The 27,599-nt window shown below is 35.3% G+C and overlaps 1 protein-coding gene across 8 annotated transcripts in view; it reads right to left on the reverse strand.

The window, feature by feature from the left end:
- SDCCAG8 (SHH signaling and ciliogenesis regulator SDCCAG8) overlaps positions 1–27,599 on the reverse strand; it is a 261,979-nt gene that overhangs the window by 198,493 nt on the left and 35,887 nt on the right. For 6 of the 8 annotated variants that reach the window (XR_003436163.1, XM_027122442.1, XM_027122443.1 and 3 more), the window contains exons 6-9: positions 24,374–24,514; positions 16,021–16,085; positions 13,090–13,278; positions 606–744 (exon numbers count right to left, since the gene is read on the reverse strand). Coding sequence is in view for 7 of the 8 variants with exons in the window: in XM_027122442.1 (XP_026978243.1) it covers positions 606–744; positions 13,090–13,278; positions 16,021–16,085; positions 24,374–24,514 (534 nt within the window). In the remaining variant the exon portion in view is untranslated. Of the gene's footprint in view, positions 1–605; positions 745–13,089; positions 13,279–16,020; positions 16,086–24,373; positions 24,515–27,599 lie in introns of those variants that run through there. The other 2 variants (XM_027122445.1, XM_027122449.1) reach the window with 2 other exon arrangements.

Here is a 27,599-nt window from a genome sequence, read left to right on the forward strand (position 1 = left end):
CAACTTTAATGGTTTAAGGTGTGGCCCCCAAACACAGAAATGAATCATCAGTAACCTCCTACTATTCAAAGTGCTTAGAACACTGCCTGATCACTAAGTGTTAACTATTACTGTCATTATCATTATCATTAAATGTGTTTGACTTAAGCACACAATGGATACAGACTCATAGCTAAAGATGCTATTAAATACACATATATTATTATTGTGGCATATCTGGATGTTCTCAAACTTTCCCAGGTATAGAGGAAAAACATCTGTCTTCACATACATGAGCATACACAAATGGGTGACTATGGGTGCTAATAGTTTCACTTCGCATTAAAAGTTATCGGCAAATAAAAAGATTAAGCATACAAGTCTCTCAAAGTACTGTATCACATCATAATACTATTCTTTCAATAGTGATACAGCAAGAGAATTTGCAGGGGAATAAGAATTCTCCAAAGAGCAAATTTGTTTACTTTAGAAAGTCAACATTAACAAACTGGTATTCACTTTGTGTGTTTGGAAAAAAACAGTTTAGCTATGGAGAATAACGAAACAAATACTCAGAAAAGAAAAAAAAAGGCAATTATGGCATGCCTTTATTTTATTAGACTTGCCTTGGTTTTCTCAAAGTTGGCCTCCTCAGTCATTTGCACAGCTTGTTTCACCTGCTCATAAGCACTTACTTCTCTTTGCTGCACCTCTGTCAAGCTGCTCCTCACAGAAACTAGTGCAGACATTAAGTCATCTCTTTCTCTGTCAGCACAAAAAGAACATTGAAAACAGCAAATGATCAAATGATCGTGTATTCATACGTCAGGAAGAAAAAAGCATTAATATGTATTAGAAGAAGAGCCAGGGCAGGCCAGCTCAGCACATATTCAAGCACACCCCAGAGAAAGACCCTCTGTCCTCACTTGGTGAGGGGCAGGCAGAGCAGCCAGAAAAGCCATGAGCATTCATGGCAGGACTGCATCCACATGGGATAATAACCAATTATGGAGAGGACTGGCACACTGAGGGCTGGAGAGGGAAGCCCAGAAAAGAGGAAATTAATTTAAAAATTAAAAAGGTGGGGGGCAGAAAAGGAGACAAAAGTAATAAAGTAGGGAAGGTGGGGATTGTACTTCAAAGCAGAAGTAACCATGGTAAGAAGGGACTACTGAAATTTTGTTTACACTGCCAACTCCCCTCTCTACTAGAACAAACATATGTCCTTGCCTTTTCATCTTCCTTCACAATCCTCTTTTTTACCCTTCTCTATGAATTAAAAACTTTCACCTACTTATGAACATATTTCTTCTTTCAATGGGTAGTACTGGTGAATCACTCAAGTGCCCTGGTTACACATATAATGCTCATTATTTTACAAAATCTTATCCCACAGGTTTTGACCCTTGCCTAGATCCATCCCTCCCTTAGCAATTTTCAGAAGTACCCTAGGCTAAGCTATTTCTTGGGGATAGAATTGAACTGAATGCCAAAATGCGTTGGCATGTAAAATAGCAAGGATCCAATCTTATGGATTAAATAAATCCATATAAAATTCTACATGGCCAGCCCAACACCAGGCCTGAGTGAGCCTCTCACAATGGGAAATTTTACATGATATATCAATGTGAGAATGAGAGGGCAGCTCTCCAAATTACCATCTTCCAAGGCAAAAGTTCTTTAACTGCTTAAAAATACCATGTGAATATTTTGATGAATATGATCAAGGAGTTTTTCAAACAAAGCAAGCAATGCAGCATTAACCCTGTAACATGCCATCATGATCCAGATGAAAGAGCAGCTGAGGCAGAAGATGAGGGAAGAAGCATGGGTGTCAGTTCTGGGATGAACTAACGAGCATGTAGTATTTAAGGAACCTAGTGCAACAATCAGAGCAAAAAGGAGAAAGTCCCTGAATAATCTTGGCCAATGTTTAAAATAAGGAAAAGGGAGAGTTGGGCTGATATATACATGAGCTTCATCTTGAAATATGGAGTGCCTAAGAAGTGCCTTTAATTCTTAAGTTATTCCACAGTTGCTAGCAGTTTTAAGCTTTATTAAGCATTGCTAATAAGTATTATCACTGTTTTTAAAAAGAAAGTCTAGAAGGCTAACTACAACATTTCCTTCTTCCTCATTTCTGGGAAGTTCCTACCCATAGTCTTTCAAAGCCAGCTATACAGAAGATTGCCAATCACCCACCCCCAAGTCACAAGCTGGACTGAAGTCCCAGGATAGTACAGTAGTAATCATTTCTCCTGTCTGAAAAGTACACTGAAGCTCCTCCAAGGCACTATGAGCTACAGAAAGGAATTTAATATAAAGCAGTTCCACCCTGATTCCCATTTGAAAGTATTTTGATCATTAAGAAAGAAAGAGCGGTTATTGTTGCTCTTACCTAGTTCATGACATAATGAGGTCTGAGTGGAAGGCAGAAATTAAAAAATACTATAAGGACTTCAAACCAACTTTTAAATTATATCCAATGTACTCAGCAGTCGTTAAGTATTCCCTCCAAAAAGTCCCAAGTGCCCTAACAAAACACCACAAACATATGGGTCGTCTGGTCTCCAGGTTGTGCCTGATCCTCTCCTTTTCAGCTGCCCAATGTTGTGTCACATAGTCAATAAATTACATGCTAAAAAATCAACAACATAGTTTAAAACTAGTGTTACAATGCTACATTTTGAATAGAGACCAGGAAACTCTTTTGATTTATCATATTTGGGATATAACTTTTTAAAAATCCATATTAGAGTCATGCAGGAAATACTATGATACAGTTCTTTGAGGGTTCAGGCTTCTAACTATGCTTCAAACTAGAAATCCAAACGTAAAAAGTTTTGGTCACTCTTCAAAGTCAGCATACACTCAGTATTCAGCATTCTGCATTACTAAACTGAAAGAAACTGAACACCAGCTTAGGTCATATAGACAAAGATTTTCATTTATAATAAAAGCAGAAACCTTCCATAGTATACTGTTATTAAGGTAGAACATGAGCCAACGACATGCTGACAAAGCAGAAAACCGAACTGAGAAGGTTAACATTTATTTTAAGAGGCTAAGAGCTGAAATTTAGGATAGAGACAAAGAAATATATAACTGAGCAAGAATCTAATTCCTAAATGACTGCCAGACTTGGAATCAATGAAAACACTGTAGCTTCCTTTCAAAATATTTTTCTCATGACCTAAAAGGATAATATGAAATGCAATATAATAGGGGGAAAAAAAGTTTTTTATTTGTTGATTGGTTTTGTCAGACTACTTAGTTTATCTTAGACTATCCTCTTTATCTGCATGACTTTGAATATGTTTTTCCATTTTAAAATTAAATTTTCATTACTTTCTCCTTATAATAAATTAATTACCAATATGGTTAGGGACCTATTTAACACATACTTTCAATTTCAATGCCTTCTTCTACTTCTCCAGTGGTAATCACTGTTAAATATTGTGTGTTTATTCTTTCATATCTTTCTCTACGCATATGTATGAACCTGGAGAAAATATATAGTAAGGTTGTGAATGGACCTCTGAAGGAATACAAACAGTTTCATACCAGGTATGTCTTTCTCATCTTGTTTTATTTTTTCCTTCAACAACATATTTTGGAACTTGGTTCCACATTAGTACATATAGATCTACTTCAATCATTTTTTTTTGGCTGTGCATAAAATTTCACAGTTATCTCAACTGTAGTTTAGTTATTCTTCTTTGAAGAATATTCAGGTTGTTCACATCTAAAAGAAAAACCTCTCGTTTTCTTCTACACCCAGTTTCTGTACTCACACTTCTGATACCACATGCGTAGGTTTTCCACATACAGCACTTCTCTTAATTCTCAGTGGACACTAACTCAATTCTGACACTAACTGCCTGGAGTTGGTACAGACCCCACAGGTTAAGGCTCAATCCCACAAAACTGCCCTCCACTTTAGGTGCCAATTGCAAGTCCCAGGTATCTTGTATCTCTGACCAACTGGCCAGAAATCATGGGTTCCCATGACCCCTTCTAGGATTAAATACTTTGCTAGAACAGTTCACAGAACTCAGGTAAGTGTTTTCCTTACTATTTCCCCTTTATTATAAAAGACACAACTCATGAACAGATAAACAGAAGAGATGCCTAGGGCAAGGTATGTGGAAAGGGGTGTGGACCTTCCATGCCCTGTCTGGGAGTGCCACCCTTTACTACCTCAATGTTTTGACCAATCCAGAAGCTCCCTAAACTCCATTGCTTAGGGTTTTTATAGAAGTTCCATAGGCATGCTTGATTAAATCATTGCCATTGGTGACTGGACTCCATCTCCAGCCCTTCCCCTTCCTAAAGGCTGGGGAGTAGGGACTGAAAATTCCAATCTTCTAATCATATGGATGGTTTCTGTGGCAACCAGCACTCCCATCCTTAGTGGGTTTCCAAAAGTCATCTACTTAACATAAACTCAGGAGTGGTTGAAATGGGCTTCTTAAGAATAACAACCTATTTCAGAAGCAGGAGACAAAACCCAAATATTAGTACAAAATATGTACCTATTACTTTTACCACTTAGAAAAATACAAGAGTTTTAGGAGCTCTATACAAGGAACAGGAGATGAAGACCAAAATACATATTTCTTATTAAATCACAATATCACGACACCATCACAAATAATGTTGCAAAAAGAGTTCCTACAAATGCCCCATTATGCACATACATACATTCTCTATGGTAGATTCTGAAATGTGTAATACATAATTTAAATATTAATGAATAGTGCTAAATTACCCTTCAAAGTAGTGTCAATTTATAGTTCCACCAGCAGGGTATGAAAATACACACTTATTCATAGCCTCATCATTCTTGACCCCTTTTTTAAATGTTCACCAATTTGATAGTTGGCATTTTCAAATGTATTTCCTTGAATAGTAACAGAATGAATACCTTTTAAAATAAGATAAAACTTGCAAAGAAGAACTAGATGAAGTGGAGATAAGCAGTCTCTAATAAAGAGTTCAAGGTAATGATCATAAACACGCACAATGAATTTGGGAGGAAAGTGGATGAACACAGGAAGATGTTTAACAAAAACTTAGAAAATACAAAAGGAATCAAACAGAGCTGAAGAATATATAACCGAAATTTAAAAATACACTAGAAGGAATCAATAGTAGGTTAGATAATACATAGGAAAAATCAGCAAACTGGAAGACAGAATAGTAGACACACACACACACACACACATACACGAGAAAGAAATACAAACAAGAAACTAAAAACAGTCATAAAATGAAAAAGGAAAATAGCAAAAGAAAAAGGGACAGAAAAGAACTTCAAGAATAACCCCAAAACAATTAACAAAATGGCAATGAATACAGACTTATCACTAATTATTTTAAATGTAAATGGACTAAAGCCTCCAATCTAAAGACACAGAGTGGCTGAATGGATACAGAAACAACAGCTGTATATATGCTGCCTACAAGAAACTCACTTCAGATCTCAAGACACACACAGATTGAAAGTGAGAGGATGGAAAAAGATAATCCATGCAAATGAAAATCAAAACAAAGCTGGGGGCAGCAATACTTTTATCAGACAAAATAGACTTTAAAACAAAAAGTGTAACAAGAGACAAAGAAGGACATTACATAACGATCAAGGGATTGATCCAAGAAGATGATATAACAAGTATAAATATATATGCACCCAACATAGGAGCACCTAAATACATAAAGCAAATATTAACAACCATAAAGGGAGCTACTGACACAATAATAGAAGTGGACCTTAATATCCCACTTAAATCAATGGACAGATCATCCAAACAGAAAAATCAATAAGGGAACACTGTCCTTATATGATACATTAGACCAAATAACTTAATAGATATATGTGGAACATTTCATCCAAAACCAGCAGATTATACATTCTCTCCATTCTCCAAGAAAGATCACATGCTAGGACATGAAACAGCCTCAGTAAATTAAAAAAAATTGAAATCATATCAAGCATCTTTTCTGACCTTGAAATCACCTATGAGAAAAAAAAAACCTACAAAAACCACAAATACATGGAGTATAAACAATATGCTAAAAACAACCAATGGGCCACTGAAGATATCAAAGAAGAAATAAAAAATACCTGTAGATAAATGAAAATGAAAACACAATGATCCAAAATCTATGGGATGCAGCAAAAGCAATTCTAAGATGGAAGTTTATAGAGATACAAGCCTACTTCAGGAAACAAGAAAAATCTCAAATAAATAACCTAACCTTACACCTAAAGGTAGTAGAAAAAGAAGAACAAACAAAACCCAAAGTTAGCTGAAGGATAGAAATCATGAAGATCAGAGTGGAAATAAACGAAATAGAGACTAAAACAACAATAGAAAAGATGAACGAGAAGTTACAACCAACACCACAGAAACTCAAAGGATCATAAGAGATTATTATGAACAATATTATGCCAATAAAATGAACAACCCAGAAGAAATGGACAAATTCCCAGAAATGTACAATCTCCCAATACTGAACCAGAAAGAAATAGAACATATGAGTAGACCAATTACTCATAATGAAATTGAATTAGTAATTTAAAAAATCTCCCAACAAACCAAAGTCTAGGACCAGGTGGCTTCACAGGTGAATTCTACCAAATGTTCAGAGAAGAGTTAATACCTATCCTTCTCAAACTATTCCAAAAAAACTGCAGAGGAAGGAACTCTTCCAAGCCCATTTTATGAGGCCAGCATCACCCTGACACCAAAACCAGACTGAAGAACCTAGATGGAAATTAAATATCCTCAGCAAAATACTAGCAAACCAAATCCAACAATACATTAAAAGGATCATACACCATGATCAAATGGGATTTATCCTAGGAATGAAGGATTTTTCAATATCTGCAAATCAATCAGTGTGATACACCACATTAACAAACTGAAGAATAAAAACCATATGATCATCTCAGTAGATGCAGAAAAAGCTTTCTGACAAAATTCAACATTCATTTATAATAAAACCTCTCCAGAAAATATGTTTAGAGGGAACATACCTCAACATAATAAGGGCCATATATGATAAGCCCACAGCTAACATCACAATCAACAGTGAAAAGCAGAAAGCATTTCCTCTAAGATCAGGAATAAGACAAGGATTCCCACTCTCACCACTTTTTGGAGGGGGGGCGGGCGGGGGGAGCAGAGAAAGGTTTATTGCAGGGGCGTGCAAGGAAAATGGGGGACTGATCCCCCCAGAAACCCTAACTCCCTGAACGGTTTCAGCAAAATATTTTTAAGGGCAAGCTGAGGGAGGGGTGAGGTTGGTTGTTGCAAACTTCTTGGTGCAGGAATCAAACTTCTTTGGTGCAGGACAAACTTCTTCGTCCATGAAGGTTAGGTCACAATGTTCCTGTAAACCTCCAACAAAACAACTGTTACTCTCTGTTCTGCAACTTTTTATCTCTATGTGAATGGAAAAGTGTTATACTCTTAAAGGTCAGAGCCTTGAGAATGGGCTATCCTGTATATTTCAGGCTATAGGCAACATTCTTAACTTGAAGCAAAAGCCATAGAATACAAAGGTTAAAGTAAAAGAAACAGATTTTATATGGAGTCAGATTTGTTCTTCCCTATCACAGTATCAGACTCAAGGACACCACCAGCTATTCTCAAAACAGTATCTGCTGGCAGCTGCCACCTGCAACCTGATGGTCTCAAGGTCCCTCCTTGTAACTAAGCAATCATTTCAAGCCCCAGCCAATCATTGCTTAACAGGCACCCTTACTTCTTCTTCTTTTTTTAAAAAAATAAATTTATTTATTTATTTATTTTGGCTGCGTTGGTTTTGTTTTTTAACATTTTTATTGGAGTATAATTGCTTTACAATGGTTAGCATTGGTTTACAAATGTTAGTTTCTGCTTTATAACAAAGTGAATCAGTTATACATATACATATATCCCCATATCTCTTCCCTCTTGCATCTCCCTCCCTCCCACCCTCCCAGCTGGTCACAAAGCACTGAGCTGATCTCCCTGTGCTATGTGACTGCTTCCTACGAGCTATCTATTTTACATTTGGTAATGTATATATGTCCAGGCCACTCTCTCACTTTGTCCCAGCTTACCCTTCCTACTCCCCATGCCCTCAAGTCCACTCTCTAGTAGGTCTGCGTCTTTATTCCCATCTTGCCCCTGGGTTCTTCATGACCTTTTTTTTTTTTTTCTTAGATTCCATATATATGTGTTAACATATGGTATTTGTTTTTCTCTTTCTGACTTACCTCACTCTGTATGACAGACTCTAGGTCCATCCACCTCACTACAAATAACTCAAGTTCATTTCTTTTTATGGCTGAGTAATATTCTATTGTATATATGTGCCACATCTTCTTTATCCATTCATCTGTCAATGCACACTTACATTGCTTCCAAGTCCTGGCTATTGTAAACAGAGCTGCAATGAACATTGTGGTACATGACTCTTTTTGGATTATGGTTTTCTCAGTGTATATGCCCAGTAGTGGGATTGCTGGGTCATATGGTAATTCTATTTTTAGTTTTTTAAGGAACCTCCATACTGTTCTCCATAGTGGCTGTATCAATTTACATTCCCACCAGCAGTGTATGAAGGTTCCCTTTTATCCACACCCTCTCCAGCATTTATTGTTTGTAGATTTTTTGAAGATGGCCATTCTGACCGGTGTGAGATGATACTTGCAGCTCCACTTATTCTACACAGTCAACTTATTTAATTTTGACGCTCACCACTTTTATTCGACATAGTATTGGAAGTCCTAGCTACAGCAATCAGACAAGAAATAAAAGGAATCCAAATTGGAAAGGAAGAAGTAAAACTGTCATTGTTTGCAGATGACATGATACTATATGTAAAAAATCCCCAAGATGCCATCAAAAAAATAATAGCCTTCAATGAATCCAGTAAAGTTCTAGGATACAAAATTAATATACAGAAATCTTCTGAATTTCTATACATTAACAATAAACTATCAGAAAGAGCATTTAATGAAACAATCCAATTTCCCATCACGTTAAAAAGAATAAAATACCTAGAAATAAATCTAACTAAGGAGGTAAAAGACCTATAATTGGACAGCTATAAAATACTAATGAAAGAAATTGAAGACAGCAGAACAAATGGAAAGATATCCCCTGTTCATGGATTGAAAGAATTAATATTGTTAAAATGTCCATAGTACCCAAGGTAATCTACAGATTCAATGCAATCCCTATCAAGATACCAATGGCATTTTTCACAGAACCAGAGAAAATAATTCTAAAATATGTTTGGAAACAAAAGACCCTGAATAGCCAAAACAATGTTGAAAAAGAAGAACAGATATGAAGGTATCACACTCCCTGATTTCAAACTATACTACAAAGCTACAGTAATCAAAACAATATGGTACTGGCACAAAAATGGACACATAGACCAATGGAACAGAACAGAGAGCCCAGAAATAAACCCATGCTTACGTGGTCAATTAATCTATGACAAAGTAGGCAAGAACATACAATGGGGAAAAGACAGCCTCTTCAATGAATGGTGTTAGTAAACCTTGACAGCTACATGCAAAAGAGTCAAATTGGACTACTTTTTCACACCATAAACACATATAAACTAAAAATGGATTAAAGAATTAAATGTAAGACCTGCAACTATAAAACTCCTAGAAGAAAACATAGCCAGTATGCTCTTTGACATTGGTCTTAGCAATATTTTTTTGATATATCTCCTCACAAGGGAAACAAAACAAAAATAAACAAGTGTGACTACATCAAACTAAAATGCTTTTACACAGTGAAGGAAACTATCAACAAAATGAAAAGGCAGCCTTCTGAATGGGAGAAGATATTGGCAAACTATGTACCTGATAAGAGGTTAATATCCAAACGACATATCTGATAAGGGGTAAATATCCAAAGAACTCATGCAACTCAACATAAAAAAATAGCCTGATTAAAAACTGAGCAGAGGACCTGAATAGACATTTTTCCAAAGAACTCAAATAGATGGCCAATAGCCACATGATAAGATGCTCAGCAACACTAATCATCAGGAAAATGCACAATTAGATAGCACTTCATACCTGTCAGAATGGTTATCATCAAAATGACAACAAATAACAAGTGTTGGCAAAGATGTGGAAAAAAGGCAACTCTAGAGCACTGTTGTTGGAAATGTAAATTAGTAAGCCATTAGGTAAAACAGTACAGAAGTTCCTCAAAAAATTAAAAGTAGAACTACCATAGGATCCAGCAATTTCACTTCTGGGTATTTTTCAGAGGAAAACAAAAACAGAAACTCAAAAGGATGTATGCACCCCTATGTTCATTGCAGTCTTATTTCCAATAGCCATGATATAGAAGCAACCTACATGTCCATCAACAGATGAATGGATTAAAGAGTATGTGATGTATGTGTGTATATACACATACATAAACAATGAAATATTACTCAGCCATACAAAGGAATAAAATCTTGCCATCTGCAACAATATGGATGGACTTAGAGGGTATTATGCTAACTAAAATAAGTCACACAGAGAAAGACAAATACCATATGATTTCACTTATGTGCGGAACCTGAAAAACAAAACAAAACAAATGAACAAACATAACAGAATAGAAACAGACTCATAGATACAGAGAACGAACAGGTGGTTGCCTGAGAGGAGGGGTTTGGAAGGATGAGTAAAACAGGTGAGAATAAGCACTACAAACTTCTAGTTACAAAATAAATAAGTCAAAAGGATGAAATGTACAGCATGGGGAATATAGTTAATAATATTGTAATAATTTTGCATGGTGACAGATATTACTAGACTTGTTGTGGTGATCATTTTGCAAATGTATAGAATTACCAAATCACTATGTTGTACACCTGGAACTAACATAGTATTGTGGGTCAATTACACTTCAATTAAAAAAAAAAGAATGAGTACTTCCTCGTGTATTATCTTCCTCTTTTATTGCTTACCAGTTCCTAATCTATATCCATTTTGCAACTGGGCAGTTTTTCTTTTCTGTTTCTTTCAAAGGAAATTATTTATACATTGTACCAAAATTTTTGTTATATAAAATGTAAATATTTTCCCATCTTTTTAGTTTGTAATATTGTATCATAAGGATGTTTTGTTTTAATGGAGTCAAGTTTTTTTTTTTCCTTTATGACTCTCACTTCCCTCGTCATGCTCAGAACTTTAATTAGCCCAAGGCCATAAAGATATTTTTCTATATTTTCTTCTAATACTTTTGTAGTCTAGAATCATATCTAGGTCTTTAAACCATCTTGAATTTACTTTTGTGAAGTATGATTCCGTTCTTTTTTTCAAATATAAACAAGCAAATTTTTAACTTCTCTGAGCCTCAGTTTCCTTAGTTGTAAAATGAGGGTAATGTATTTACCTCACCAATGCTTTACTAAGATTAAAAGAGATTATGTTTTTAAATTATCTGGCACAGTCCTTGGCATATAAGAAATGTTTACCACACGTTACTTGTATCTGAAAATATATTTAACATACTTAATAAATTGTCATTATGTTAAATATATATGTTAATAATATATTTAAGAATTAATAGAATATTTAACAAAAAGCAGGACTACCACTGTAGATCATGAAAACTACCACTGGAGAAATTCAGTTTTTATACAACAGACAATAGGTTAGTCATATGTAGAAACCATGGCTACCAGACATTTTGACTGCTTCTAAAGTATGCGAGGTACAGAAGGGTTTTATTATTTATAGAGAATTTACAATATGGCAGGAACTGTTTTAAGCACTATATAGGTATTCTTTCAATGTCCCCTCAAATATAACACTATTAGGTACTTTTATCTCCATTTTCAAATGGGGGAATTGAGGCATGAGAAATTAAGTAATTTTTGTGAGGTTACATAGTAAGTTATCAGTAGAACCAAAGTATGGACCCAGGCAGATTGACTCAAAAGCTAGTGCTCTAGTCACAAGGCTAAGCTGCATCTATAATATCCCAAAAGGTAGGTATTATTCCCCCAAACAAAAGAAGACTCCAAACTTAGGGAAGTAAAGTCATTTGTCCAAAGTTCAAAACCAACTTTATTGACCAAGTCTTTCGACTCCTGACACCAGTTCCAATTAGACGATCTCTGACGTTAAGCAATAAATACCAAAATGCCTGCAGGCCAGGGACTCTGCTAGAAGCCAGGGATACAGAAATAAACAAAACACAGTTGCTGTCTGCAAGTATACACAATATATTATAAAGTTACAGGAGGAAGGACCCTAAATCAATTGAGGACAAAATGGGGTGAGGCTGGTGAGAGAATACTTCTAAGAGGAAGTGATGTTTGAACTATTTAAATGAACCCAACAGACAGAGAGAGGTGACCTTGAGCTTTGAGAAAAGCAGAAGGCATGTGAGAGAGAACACCCTCTATAAATCATCATTGGATGGTATATTAAATAATAATTCTCAACTTCTACAGAATATAATTTTCATAGGAAAGGGCTTCCTCTGGAATACTGAAAACAAAACAAAAAAGATGTACACAGAAAACTGTAGTATTTCAGCCTAGATGAAAACTTTGACTCCATAAAAGCTCATTTGTAATTTGTCCTTAGTCGATCCTCAAATATTAATAATGGGATATAGTGGGCCCTTCTTCCAGTGTACTCATAATATTCTTCATAACAGTCACATGATAAAAAACTTGATAAAAACTCACTTTACCTATACTACAGCAGGGATATCCAAAATAAGGCAAAATCGAAAGAATTCCTCTCAAACTCAGTTTTGTTATGAATAGTGCTGGATTTGCAATTATAGAGTTATAGAAATGAACAGAATTATAAAGCTTACCTACTTCAATTCTCTCATTTCAGATGAGACTGAAACCAAGAAAGATAAAATTATTTGTCCAAAATGACATGGCTATACACAGTTGGCAGAACCCACATAGTCTGTCTTTAAGAAAGCTACAATGAAGGGACCTTTTAAAATCCATTTTATTTGAAGCTTAACATGCGATTTAGCATGGGGATAAAAAACTACTGTGCCCATTTAAAGACATGAGTTTCCATGTTGCCAAAGACTCCACATAGAGAAACATACTTACTTAGACAGTCTTTCAATGGTCTGCATGTGAACATTATTATGGGTTTGGGAAAGCACAGCTTCATGCTGAGCACATTTCAAACAAAGACCACCAACACGGTTAGAAATATTAGCAGCAAGAAGAGACTCTTTATGCTTTAGTCGCTCTTTAAGATCTTCACAATTTTTCTGATATTCAACTAGGTCTTTCCTAAAAAGAAGGGAAAAAAGTTCCAGCAAATGGCCAGGTAAAAGTATACTACTTCTAAATGTATCATCATAGTAATAACTACTATCATTTACTGGTGCTTACCTTATTAGGTGCTTTACATACAGTACCTTATTAGTTCTTACCACAGCCCTAAAATGTAGGTGTGATTATCTTAATTGACACTTTGAATAAAATGAGCCTTGAAAATATTAAATTTCAAGTTGTTTTAGGATTTTAACAGATTAGTCTGCCTCTGATACTGGCTTTTTTTTCACAGGATCCTATCTCCACACAAAAAAATAAAACTCCAAACACAAATCCTAAATAGTTTCTCTTAATAAAGGGGTGGAGCAACATAACACAATATCCTTGAATTGAGGGAAATACCCTATTTCAAATGTTCACCCCTTAAAATTTGTAAAGACAACCTTAAAAGATCACATAAAGAAAATGGATTTTATGTATGAGTAATTTATTACTGTTCATTTTTCTTCGGTAAAAAAAAAAGAAAATTATCCATAGAGACACAGATGTAGAGAACAAACGTATGGACACCAAGGGAGGAAAGCAGTGGGTTGGGGAGCAGTGGTGGTGGTGGGATGAATTGGGAGATTGGGATTGACATATATACACTAATATGTATAAAATAGATAACTAATAAGAACCTGCTGTATAAAAAAATAAATAAAATAAAATTCAAAAAACATTATCTAATCTACAAAGAACTGCTTCAAAAGAGAGTGGGCTACAGAAAGAAGTTAGAACTTGCCAGACATAAGATTTCATAAGTAGCAGCTATTAGCTGGAAATATGCAACTTGGTAAAGAAAGGGCTGAGGAACTGTGTGTGTGTGCTCTTTGTTTGTTTCAATGGGATAGCTCTTGGATGAGGTTTTTCTCCAAGTTGACTTGTCAAGGATTAAAAGACCAGTATATGGGTTGTATTTTCCTCCCCCTGCCCAAAAAAGCTTTGGTAAAGTCAACTTGGGTAACTGAGCTTCCTTGCATACACATCCCTTTCATGTTGTATTTTTTTAAAACTTCCTAACTTAAAAAGGAAAAAGTTGTTCTTAAATTCTTAGACTGCTGAAGGCAGGCACTTTATCTCTGGCTCAGACTACTCTCTGCTGTTTCTATTAAATTCAGAGATTTATAGCCATTCTAATTTGTTCACTGTCACAAAGGAGAAGCCAATAATCAAGACACCTGGCTGTCACATACTACCTCAACTCTTGGGATTTAGGGGGCTTTGAGACAGCCTGGGAGAGGTGGGAAAGATCTACAGGAAATCTAAGGGTTAAAAAAAGCTAATCTAATGACACGCTGAAGCAGAAAAATAGGAGCTGTTGATGTCCTATTCCCAAGATGATATCTACAACATAATAAGTTTTCTTTCTACTTATCATGTAGAAAAAGTCTGACTTTCAAAGGCTTAAAAAGAACTTTAGAAGTACATTCCAAAGTCAGAGTCTCCATTACTATTTCTGTCAGGTTCAAATTCAAAACACTCAAGTAGATTCAGTTACATGAAATGGCAAAAAGAAAATTAAAAACAAATAGGTAACATAAAACCAGAGTTTATAAGAGTAGTGATTTTATTTCTTTCTTTAAGAAAATGCTTCTTTAAATAATCTTAAATTATACTAAAAGAAAATGAGGAAACAGAAGAATGCAGGAAACAAAGTCTGGTCCATTGCAAAGTGACGTTTTAATGTAATTAAAGATTGCATAGTTGAATTGTGAATGAGACAAAATAAGTCACATTCCCAAAAATATAATGACCTAGAAATATATCACTTTAAAAACTGAAGAACCAAAACACAATAGAAATCAACATATAGCAAATCAAGAAACCAAAAATTAGATCACCTTTTAAAAGTTTAGGTTTCTTCATGAAAGCTCTAGTAAAGATCTCTAGAGAAATCCTCAACCTTATGAGGCATGAAAAGCATAAGAGTATATTAAAATAAATGAATAATAACATTTGCAACAAAAGCCATGAGTTCTGGTTCTTAGTATTACTCTAGTTATGTCTCTAGACAATGTACAGCCTGGAAGATGTTAAATTTTATTTCAAATTGGACTTATTAAAATAAAATTATAAAAATATTTTAAAGGTTATTCCACTTGAAAATATTTCATTACCACTATTTCAATTAACCTTTAATTTAAAAAAATTAACTCCTATCTTTTCCTACTCATAATATATAACAAAGCACTAATGGTTAATCTATAATATATAGGTTTTATTGGGATTTTTGATAACATATGAAAAAGTACATGAAAATTCATATATACTCAAATTCACCATGTATACAAATACTCAAACTATTATATTATTGTTGCAATTTAAAAATTAGACGAAGACTACCTACAGAGGAAAAAAATACTTGCTTGTAATTTGAAAATTAAAGTGCTTTATTTATACTATTTTATTTTAAAAACATAATTTCCATAAGAGCAGCTTCTGATTCTTTTTTCTATGGGAAAACACAAATATTTTACAACTGATGAAGGGATAAAATTTATAACTTAGCTCACAGTTCTTTGAAATGGGATTTGAAAAAGGACTTCACAAATCCCCTTATCCTTTACCATTCTTAGCAAATTTCATATATTGCATATAAAATATCATCAAGTAATTCCTATACTGACTAAAACTGGCATTTCAGCAAACATTCAAACATATTTTTAAGATCATTATGGTTTTGCCAATAACTTTAAATAGATGATAATACTTTACCTCAAAAACATCAATTGAGATTCCAGGATTTTACTCTTTTCCTCATAAGTAAGTTTTAGTCTCTCCTTTAGAAAAGAAAAAAAAAAGTATATTTCTCCATGCCCTGTGTTTTATAAGCAAATTTTAATTATTAATATTAAATTCATTTCTTTTTACCCAAGAGGAAAATCATTGTGTCCCCTCTGGAATCACTTTCCCTAGTCCACCCCAAATACTCTTATTTTTATTGAGCAGAGGCCTGCAGAGAATTACTGAGTCATAAAATGGTGATTACTAACAAAAATTTTTTTTCAAAATTGCATACATCAGTTCTTATTTTTAAAAAAGTGTGACTCTAGGCAAAACCAATTATAACCTGTAAGGTCCATGAAGACAAGAATCAAATCTTCCTGGAATCTCCCATTGTGACTGCTGCATAGCTGACATACCAAAAAATATGTGCCGGATGAATGATAAAAAGGATGCTATAAATCACAGGACGACAGACCAAAGTGATATACAATCTACAAGCCTCTGCTGATATCCAGTTTTTCTTTAATTCAACATATATTTATTGGGTTTCTACGACGAAGACACCACTAACCTCCAGGAGATTTAAGAAGGAACAGAAAGACAGATGAACAATTACAACTATTTATAATTTACTCTAATGAAAATACAGAAGGTAAAATGAAATCAGAAAGGCAGGAACTTGTAATTCAGCTGAAGAGAAGTACAGAAGCCTTCACTGGAGGAGATGCAAAGATTGAAGGATGATTTCCAATAGAGCAAAAGGCACAGAAGCTGGAGAAGGCATGCTATATATTTGGCCAATCAGTATCACTAGAATGTAGAATGCTAGGTGGAAGAGTAGATAGAGATGGGCTGATTAGGTAAGGTGGTCAGTGAGAAGAATAAAAATATGAAGACTTTTATTTAGTCTATACAACTAAATAAAAGTCTCTATGTAGTTGATGTATTAGATGGACACTGAAATCTTTTTATCAGTATTGAATCTTAAATTACTCTGAAGCGTGGAAAAAGGGGATCATCACAAATGAAGACATTGCAAATAAACATCAATAGGTGAGAGATAAATGCATGAACAAGAGAAATCAAGCAACAAAGATAGAAAAGATTTAGTACAAAGCAGTATAAAAGTAAAATTGACAGAATTTTTTTCTCTTTAGTGTTAAATTTTATTTATTTATTTTTCTATAAATTTATGTATTTTATTTATTTATTTTTGGCTGCATTGGGTCTTTGTTGCTGCATGCGGGCTTTCTCTAGTTGTGGTGAGCGGGGGCTACTCTTCATTGAGGTGCGCAGGCTTCTCACTGTGGTGGCTTCTCTTGTTGTGGAGCATGGGCTCTAGGCACGCGGGCTCAGTAGTTATGGCTCACAGGCTCTAGAGCGCATGTTCAGTAATTGTGGTGCACAGGCTTAGTTGCTCCGCGGCATATGGGATCTTCCCCAAACAGGGCTTGAACCCATGTCCCATGCATTGGCAGGCGGATCCTTAACCATTGCACTACCAGGGAAGTCTTAGTGTTAAATTTTATTTTGTTTTATTTATTTTTTTATTAAAGTATAGTTGATTTACAATATTGTATATGTTTCAGGTCCACAGCCAAGTGATTTAATTATATACATTTTTTCAGATTACATTCCATTATAGGTTATTATGAGATATTGAATATAATTCCCTGTGCTATACAGTAAATCCTTCTTGCCTATTTATTTTACGCATACGAGTTTGCATCTGTTAATTCCATACTCCTAATTTGTCTCTCCTTCCCTCCCTCGGTAACCATAAGTTTGTTTTCTATGTCTGTGAGTCTATTTGTTTTGTATATAGATTCATTTGTATTATTTTTTAGATTTCACATATAAGTGATACGATATAGTGTTTGTATTTGTCTGTCTGACTTACTTCACTAAGTATAATATTCTCTAGGCCCATCCATGTTGCTGCAAATGCAATGTTTCATTCTTTTTATGGCAGAGTAATATTCCATTTTATATATGTGTATATATATATAAACATATCTTCTTAAGCCAATTGTCTGTTGATGGGTACTTGAGTTGTTTCCACGTCTTGGCTATTGTAAATAGTGCTGCTATGAACATTTGGGTGCATGTGTCTTCTCAAATATGAGGTTTCATTTTTTTCAGATAAATACCCAGGAGTGGGATTGCTGGATCATATGGTAGCTCTATTTTGAGTTTTTTAAGGAACCTCCATCCTGTTTCCCATAGTGGCTGCACCAGTTTACATTCCCTCCAACAGTGTATGAGGGTTCCCTTCTCTCCATACCCTCTCCAGCATTTATTATTTGTAGACGTTTTGCCTCTCACTGTTGTGGTCTCTCCTGTTGCGGAGAATAGGCTCTGGATGCACAGGCTCAGCGGCCATGGCTCACAGGCCTAGCCGCTCCGCGGCATGTGGTATCTTCCCGGACCCGGGCACAAACCCATGTCCCCTGCATCGGCAGGCGGACTCTCAACCACTGCACCACCAGGGAAGCCCCTATTTGTAGACTTTTTGATGATGGCTATTCTGACCAGTGTGAGGTGATAACTCATGGTGGTTTTGATTTGTATTTCTCTAACAATCTCTTTTCATGTGCCTGTTGGTTATCTGTATGTCTTCTTTGGGAAAATGTCTATTTAGGTCTTCTGCCCATTTATTTTATTGGGTTGTTTGTTTTTTTGATATTGAGTTATATTAGCTGTTTGTAGTTTTGGATATTAACCCCTTGTTGGTCACATCATTTGTAGATATTTTCTCCTTTTCCATAGGTTTTGTTGCTGGTTTCCTTTGCTGTGCAAAAGCTTTTAGGTCCCACTTGTTTATTTTTGCTTTCATTTCTTTTGCCTTGGGAGACTGATCTAAGAAAATATTGCTACAATTTATGTCAGAGAATGATTTGCCTATGTTCCCTTCTAGGCTTTCTATCATGTCATGTAAAGTTGACAGAATTTCATGATTGAATAGATGTGGGGGAGAAAAAGACATTAAAAATAACCCTGGGTTGCTGAATTGAGCAACCAGGTGAAAGCTGATGCTAAAGATTTTTCCAGACTGAGAAAAGGAGGTAAATAGAACCATTAAAATGTTCAACTAATTCAAAAGAAGGCAGAAAAAAAAAGGTGAAGAAATAGTAGATGGGAAAAAAAAGACACAGCGAGATAGTGGATTTAAACCCAATTATATAAATAATCACATTTAAAGGAAAGATATTGTCAGATTGGATAAAAAAAAGCAAAACTCAACTATATGCTGTCCACAAGAAACCCATATTAAATATGAAAATACAACTATGTTAAAAGTAAAAGGATAGGGAAAAAATACCGTGCTAACACTACTTTCAAAATAAAGTAGGAATCAGTCAAAATACAAAAAACCATGTGCTTTTCTCTATACCAGCATTGAGGAGTTATAAAATGAAAAATTTTAAATATGTATGTTGTTTATGATAATATCATAACTAGTCTAGAAATTAATTCTAAAGAAAGATGTGTAAGACCTTTACTCAGAAATTATAAAAGATTATTGACAAAAATTAAAGATGACCTAAATAGAGTGATACATGATTTTAATATTTCACAATATATTACTATAAAGATATCAATTCCTCCCCCCCAAAAAATGACCTATACCTTAAAATGTAATCTCAATCAAAACCACTTAATGGCTTTTTGAAACTTGACAAATTAACTCTAAAATGTACTTGTAAATGCAAAAGGCAAGAAACAGTCAGGACATTCTTCAGGTCAATGAACAATGTTGGAAGACTTGGTCTACCAGATGCAGGGTTATAAGAATCAAGACAGAATAGTAGTAGCACAAAGAAGTAGTAGCACAGACACCAAGGAAATAAAACACAAAGCCCAGAAACAGACTCACACACATACACACACCTGATTTATAACAAATGTGGCAGGCGAATGATTGTCTTTTCAACAGTGGTGCTGTGATATATAAATAACCCTATGGAAGAAGTAACCCCCTACACTTCACATCAGATACAAAAATAAATTCCACGTACACTGTAGTTCTAAATGTAAAAAGCAAGATTATAAAGTTTCTGAAAGATAATATAGGAGAATATCTTCATGACTTGGGGGTAGGGAAACACTTTTTATATAGGACACAAAAGGCACTAAAAAAATAAAGGGAAAACACTGATAAATTGGACCACATTAAAATTAAGAAATTCTAATCAAGAAAGAGAAAACAAAAACTCTCAAGAGAGTTCCAAGGCAAGCCATAAAAGTAAGAAAATATGTTTTAACAGATGTAACTAACAAAGGGCTTGTATCCATAATATATTAAGAACTTCAAAAAAACATTGTCAGATAATTCAAAACAATAAGTAGGATATTAGAACAGGCATCTCACAAAAGAGCACATCAAATGGCCAATAAATATATGAGAAGATATTCAATCACATGAGTAATCAGACAAATGAAAATGAAAATCACAATGAGATGGCACTACAAGCCCATCAGAAAAACAGACTATCAAGTGTTGGCAAGGATACAGGGCAATGGTATCACTCATATGCTGCTGACAGAAGTGTAAACTGGTAAAAACCACCTTGGAAAAGTTTGCCCTTATCTCTCAAATCGAACATATATATACACTACGACCAACAGTGCCACACCAAGGTACATACCCAACGTAAATGTATACAATGCACACCAATAGACATATAAAAGAATATTCATAGCAGCAATATTCACAATAGCCCCAAACTGAAAAAATATAAATGTCTTTCAACAATAAAATGGATACATAGATTGTGTTATAGTCATACAGTAGACCCATCAATGAAAATAAACAAACTCCTAACACATGCAACTACATGTATGAATCTATCAAATATAATGTTGAACAAAAAAGTCTAGACAAAAAAGAATATGTACTATGTGATTCAATTTATGTAATGTTTTAAAAGGCAGGCAGAAATCAATTCGAGTGTTTGGGGATCATGCTTAGAGATCAATTTTCATAAAAGTCAAGATAGTGATTAGCTTTAAGAGAATGAAGGGGCAGTGACTGGGAGAGGGCATGAACAGGGCTTCTGGGACACGGTAATGTTAGACATCTTACAGGTGACAATTATATGCTTGTTGATTTGGAGATATATCATTAAGTACATTTTTGTTTTGCATATTTTTCTGAATTTATGTTAAATTGTTTCATTAGAGGGCTTCCCTGGTGGTGCAGTGGTTGAGAGTCCGCCTGCCGATGCAGGGGACATGGGTTCGTGCCCCGGTCCGGGAAGATACCACATGCCGCGGAGCGGCTGGGCCCGTAAGCCATGGCCACTGAGCCTGCGCATCCGGAGCCTGTGCTCCGCAACAGGAGAGGCCCACAAAAAAAAAAAAAAAAAAAAAAAAAAAAAAAATTGTTTCATTAGAAAAATCAAAGGATGGTATGATCAACTAATGTACATATTACAGAATGCTGCTCCAAGGTTCAGGAGGATGAGGACTGATATGTGGAGGTTATTAATGACCTTGAAAAGAAACATTTTAGGGGAATATAGGTGGGGAGAAGCTCAAATAAAGTATGTTGAAGAGAGAATGGGAGGTGAAGAACAGAGGCATGAGTATAGACAACTGTTTGGAAAGACGTTGGTATGAAGGGGAGCAACTGGGTGATAGTTCAAAGGAAATGTAGGACGAAGAGAATATATTTTGTGTTTGTTTGCTTTGTAGATGGGAGCTAGTAAAGCACATATTTGGCTGAAAATAAACCAGTCACGAGGGATAAAAGATACAAGAACAAGAGGAGGTAAGTGTAAGAGTGAAATCCTTGAAAAAAGTGAGAAAGATTTGGAATATAAAGCACACAAATGCACACAGATGTGACCTTTGACACACACAGGATAAAAAGACGAACCTATAATAGTTATAAATAGAACAATAAGAGAAGACATAAGAGGGAAAGTAATTCTAATGTGGGAAAAGGAGGAATGGAAGCATGTAATCAGGGAAGGTAGAATGGGAGGGGACACTTGAACTAAGTTTGGCAGGCTGGAAACATTTCAATATGTAGAGGATAAGAAGGAAACATTTTAGGTAGGGATGATTGCATAAACCAAAGTCAATTCTTCAAAGAGAAATGGAATTGGGAAATAAGTTTATGAAGTAGCAAGTAGTGAGTGGTCTGCATGCTTATAGCCAATACTTGTGAACGTGACAGAAGAGTGAGAAGTGAGTCTGGAAATGTAGTTTTAAGTAAATTGTAGATGGCTTGGGAGATTGGTCTTAATCCTATGGGTATTAAGTAGATATTATAGTTTATTCAGCTGGAAAAAAACATATAATTTAGTCTTTCAGATTTTTTTTTTAAAGAAAGGAACTCTTTCCTAAATAGTAGAATAAAGCTTGGATTAGGGAATGAGAAAGAGCAGGGAGATTTGGGCCAGAAAGAGCCTTTAGAAAACTAACAACACCTGTAGATGATAATGACAGCAGAACTGTGATTCCCTCTATATTCCCTAGAACATTCCATTTTTGATGTTATTTTTACCCAGATCAGAGGATTTAAAAGTATCATTTGATCTTAAAATAGAATTATTTTAGACTCTTTGGGAAATTAGGACATTCAAAAGCATCTGTGTATAGGGGGAATTTAGAAAGCCACAAACAAGCCCAGGGAAAATGCATGCTCAGGAAAGTCCTAAGAAGACCTGAAGCTTTCACTCAGGCTGATCTCTAGGCTCAGAGCAAGCCTAGCTGAATGGTGAAGACCAGCACAGCCAAACTGCAAAGACTTGGAGAGTTGGTTCTTCTATTTTGGGGGGCTTTTTGGTGTTTTTCTTGTTGTTGTTTGTTTCAGCTCCTGGCAAAGAAATCTGTCAAACATCAGCTGACTATGAGCTAATGAAACAGAGACCTCAATGATCACACGTGACAAGGAATAGTTTCTACAGAAATAGTTTGGAAAACTCTTAAAACAAAAGGACTACTACAGCCTTCAACAATAAAAAAGACAACAAACCTTAAAAAAATGGGATATCTGATTTCCAGAGTTACCACAGTATAACACTTCAATGCTCAATTTTCAACAACAAAAAAAATCACCAGGCATACAAAGAAAGAGGAAAACATGGCTCACTCAATGAAATAGAATAAATTTACAGGAACCATGCTTATGAAACTATAGACATCAGACTTACTAGACCAAAACTTTAAAACAACTGTCTTAAATATGCTCAAAATGCTAAGAGAAAACATGGACAAAGAACTAAAGGAAGTCAGGAAAACAAATTATAAAAGGGAACCAAACTAATTCTGGAGATGAAAACAACTAAAACTAAAATGAAAAATTCACTAAAGAGATTTTAGGGAAGATATGGGCAGCAGAACAAAGAATCAGTAAATCTGAAGATAGGAAAATTGAAATTATTGAGTCTGAGAAGCAGACTGAAAAAAGAATGAAGAATTACCAAATGATCCAACAATTCCATTTCTGAGTATATACCCAAATGCCTTGAAAGTAGGGCCTCAAACAGATACTTGTGCATCAATGTTCACAGCAGCCTTATTCACAATAGCCAATAGGCTGAAACCCCCCCAAATCCATTAACAAATGAATGGATAAACAAAGTGTGGTATATATGTACAATGGAATATTATTCACCCTTAAAAAGAAATGAGGGGCTTCCCTGGTGGCGCAGTGGTTGAGAATCTGCCTGCCAATGCAGGGGACACGGGTTTGGGCCCTGGTCTGGGAGGATCCCACATGCCGCAGAGTGACTGGGCCCGTGAGCCACAACTACTGAGCCTGCACATCTGGAGCTTGTGCTCCGCAACAAGAGAGGCCACGACAGTGAGGGGCCCGTGCACCGCGATGAAGAGTGGCCCCCACTCGCTGCAACTAGAGAAAGCCCTCACGCAGAAACGAAGACTCAACACAGCCAAAAATAAATAAATAAAATTTTTAAAAAAAGGAATAAAATTATGATACATGTTACAACATGGATGAAACTTGAAAACTCTATGCTAAATGAGACAAGCCAGATTAAAGGAGAAATATTATTTGATTCCACTTATGTGAAGTACCTAGAATAGGCAAACTCAAAGACAGAAAGTAGAAGAGGTTACCAAGGGTTGCAAGGAGAAGCAAATGGGAGTTATTGTTTAATGGGTAGAGTTTTTGTTTGGGATAATGAAGAAGTTCTGGAAATGAATAGTGTTGATGTTGCACAACACTGTGAATGTACTTAGTGTAAATAAATTATACATTTAAATTTTTAAATGGTTAAAATAGCAAATTTTGTGTTATATATATTTACCACAATAAAAAAGTACCCAAAAAAGTAGATGCCTAAGAGAAAAGTACCCAAATACTCACCAGTTCTAGTTTCCATTTTTCAGCCTCACTAGCAGATGCAGCTTTGATAATATCTGCATTGCCATGGGAAAATGATCTCTTGGCAGCTTCATCCACCCTAGAATCTTCACCTGTTGTAATCCAAGAATTCTGTATATTTCCCTAAAATAAAATGTGAAAGTACTTGCATTCAACCTTTAACTTTAAATCAATATACATACTTTACAAATGGAATACTGATTATTATCTGTGATGAAAGGAATAAGAAAAAGAGCAGATGCTTCTAAATACAAATCAAGAATTATTTTACATTTTCAAGCTATTAGGGTCATATTCCAAACAAGTGTTACAAAGTCACATTCCTATAGGTACAGGCAATAATGTAAATGAGCAAAGAGGGCTAGATATCAGTATATTGTACAAATGAACTTATCTCTTACTTCTTTGAAGACAGATACTCTTGAAACACATAAACCTCTCTTGGTTTGTTTTTCATTTTCCACATTTCATAAAGGCATGACTAATAATAATACATATGATGTTTATGTTTACTATGTGCCAGACACTGTTTTATGTCTTCCACATATATTAACACATTAAGCATTACAACAATCCTATGAGAGAATTTTCACTGTTATCTCCATTTTATAGATGGGGAAACTGAGTCACACAGAGTAACTGCTAAAAGTCACAGAGGTAGAAAGCGGCTAATAGGTGGCAGAGCTAGGATCTGAATCCTGGCATTCTAGCTCCAAAGTCCTAAACCACTATGCTCTTCTGCCTTTTCAGAAAATTATTTCTCTTCAATAAGAAAAACAGTGCATGGTGATAAATAGAACTGACATGCAGCCTGAACATCAAGGACTCAGAAAGTAATGGTTGGGACCATGACAGAGCAACCAAAGGAAGTAGTCACTACTCAGTTTCAGTCAATTGCTACCATGTGGGAATACCAACTCACATTACCAAAATATCTTTTGATTTTTAAAAAGATGAGGCAGATATCTGGCTCTTCAACTGAAACAGTGTTAAATATTGAGTCAGTTTTTCAAACAAACAAAACATGCCTACAGACTGAATTTGGTGAACCCACTGTCAGCTTGCGAACTTTGGCATTCTTTCAACATTCAATGAAATAAGCAGCCCAAAGAACTGGGTGATTTATGTGTGAATCAAGAACTAAAATACTTATATTAATTTATTCAACAAGTAATTATTGAACTCCTGCTAAGGGCCAAGGGACACAGTAGTATTAATAAGAGAGGACATGTCCCCAAACACAGAAGTATACTGCAGTGTCATATGTTAGAATGTAGTAAACTGCATTCATCCAAAGTAGTATTCTGAGATTCTATTCCATATTCTTTGGGAAGTTCAGTTTAATGCAAACATCTGTGTAGTACCTACTATGTTCAGGCACTGTGCTAAAAGCTTGGGGAGGGGGGTAAAAATGAGCAAGACCAATATTATCCTCAAGGAGTTTACAGACTAATGAAGAAGAGAAACACCCAAGCAGATAATTTCAATTTAACAAGGCAAGTGCTAGGCCAGAGGTGTGCATGGGGGACTACACCAGAACAGAAGAGGGATACTAAGAGCAACTGGAGATTCAAGGAAAGTTTTCTGCAGAAGTTTTGACACTGGTATGATATCTGAAGGGTGAAAAAGAGTAAGCTAGATGGGAAGGGCATGCCAAGAAGAGAGAACATCATGAGAAAACTCACAGAGGCGTGAAACAGCATAGTGCCTGCCAGAGACCTGTAGGCAATTCAGCATTACTAAAGGTTGAAGCACAAGGCAATGAATGTCAGAAGATGAAGCTCTAACTGTTCACAACAGCCAAAATATGGAAACAACCTAAATGTCTATCGACAGATGAATGGATAAAGATGATGTTGTACATATATACAATGGAATACTACTCAGCCATAAAAAAGAATGAAATAATGCCATTTGCAGCAACATGGATGCAACTAGAGACTATCATACTAAGTAAAGTAAGTCAGAAAGAGAAAGACAAATACCATATGATATCACTTATATGTGGAATCTAAAATATGGCACAAGTGAACCTATCTACAAAACAGAAACAGACTCACAGACATAGAGAACAGACTTGTGGTTACCAAGGGGGAGGAGGGAGGGAGAGGGAGGGACTGGGACTCTGGGGTTGGTAGACGCAAATTATTACATTTAGAATAGATAAATAACAAGGTCCTAATGTATAGCACAGGGAACTATATTTAATATCCTGTGATAAACCATAATGAAAAAGAATATAAAAAAAGAATGTCTGTATGTGTATAACTGAGTCACTTTGTGTACAGCAGAGTTTGGCACAGCATTGTAAATCAACTATACTTCAATAAAAAAATTAAAAAACAAAAAAAGGAAGAAGCTAGAGAGTTAAATAAGGGTCTGAAAGGTAAAGCGTGCAATGTTAATAAGCTTGAGCTTGATTCTGTAGGTAGGGAAAAAATCACCCAAGATGTGATTGCATTCAAAATAGTCTTGCAGAGCAATGAAGGAGGGTGGTACTAATTTCCTATGGAGAAATTGGAGACAGTATGTAGACTATAGATCACTGACTTCTGATATAAAATATTGTTATTCTTTGGAAAGAAGTGCTAATCTAATTGACACTTTGTTCTTTCACAGATAGCTTTTAAAAAACTCGAATGATATTTGACCAAGATTTCAAAAATCAAATTACATTTACATCCCTGAAGATCACTGAAAACCTTTGATTTCTTAACTGAGGGGAGGGGTTGGAATGGACGGGGATGAGAAGAGACATGGAAAGAAATGGCTCAGAAATTTTCTACTTTAAAAAAAATCTCCTAGATCTTTGATTGACCACACATGCCAAATTTTCTAATAAAAAGCATATTTTAATATAATTTTTTGAACTCTCAAGAAAAGCCCCTTAAGAAGGAAAAATGATGAAAAATGAAGATGGAAATGAAATACTCTTTGAATGGTTTTAGTTTTTTAGAAATAATCTGCTTCCTTCTTCAACTGCTAGGTCATAAACTAGGCTAAAAGCTCAAAGTCATGTAGGCTGCCATCCAAGTCCCAGTCCATGGCAAACGAAGATGGTTTGGTTCAATATTGACAAGCTATTCCTAATCTAGGCAGAAAGGCAGTGTAATTCGAGGCCAGGTAGATGGATTTGTGGAGTCAGATAGTCCTTTGTTTGAGTCCCAGCTTTGTGACATTAGACCAGTTGCTTTGGTTACTTAACTGC

The sequence above is a fragment of the Aethalodelphis obliquidens genome, unplaced genomic scaffold, assembly GCF_003676395.1.
Source record: "Aethalodelphis obliquidens isolate GAN/ISIS:26980383/991018 unplaced genomic scaffold, ASM367639v1 scaffold24, whole genome shotgun sequence".
In the NCBI taxonomy this organism is placed as follows: Eukaryota; Metazoa; Chordata; class Mammalia; order Artiodactyla; family Delphinidae; genus Aethalodelphis; species Aethalodelphis obliquidens.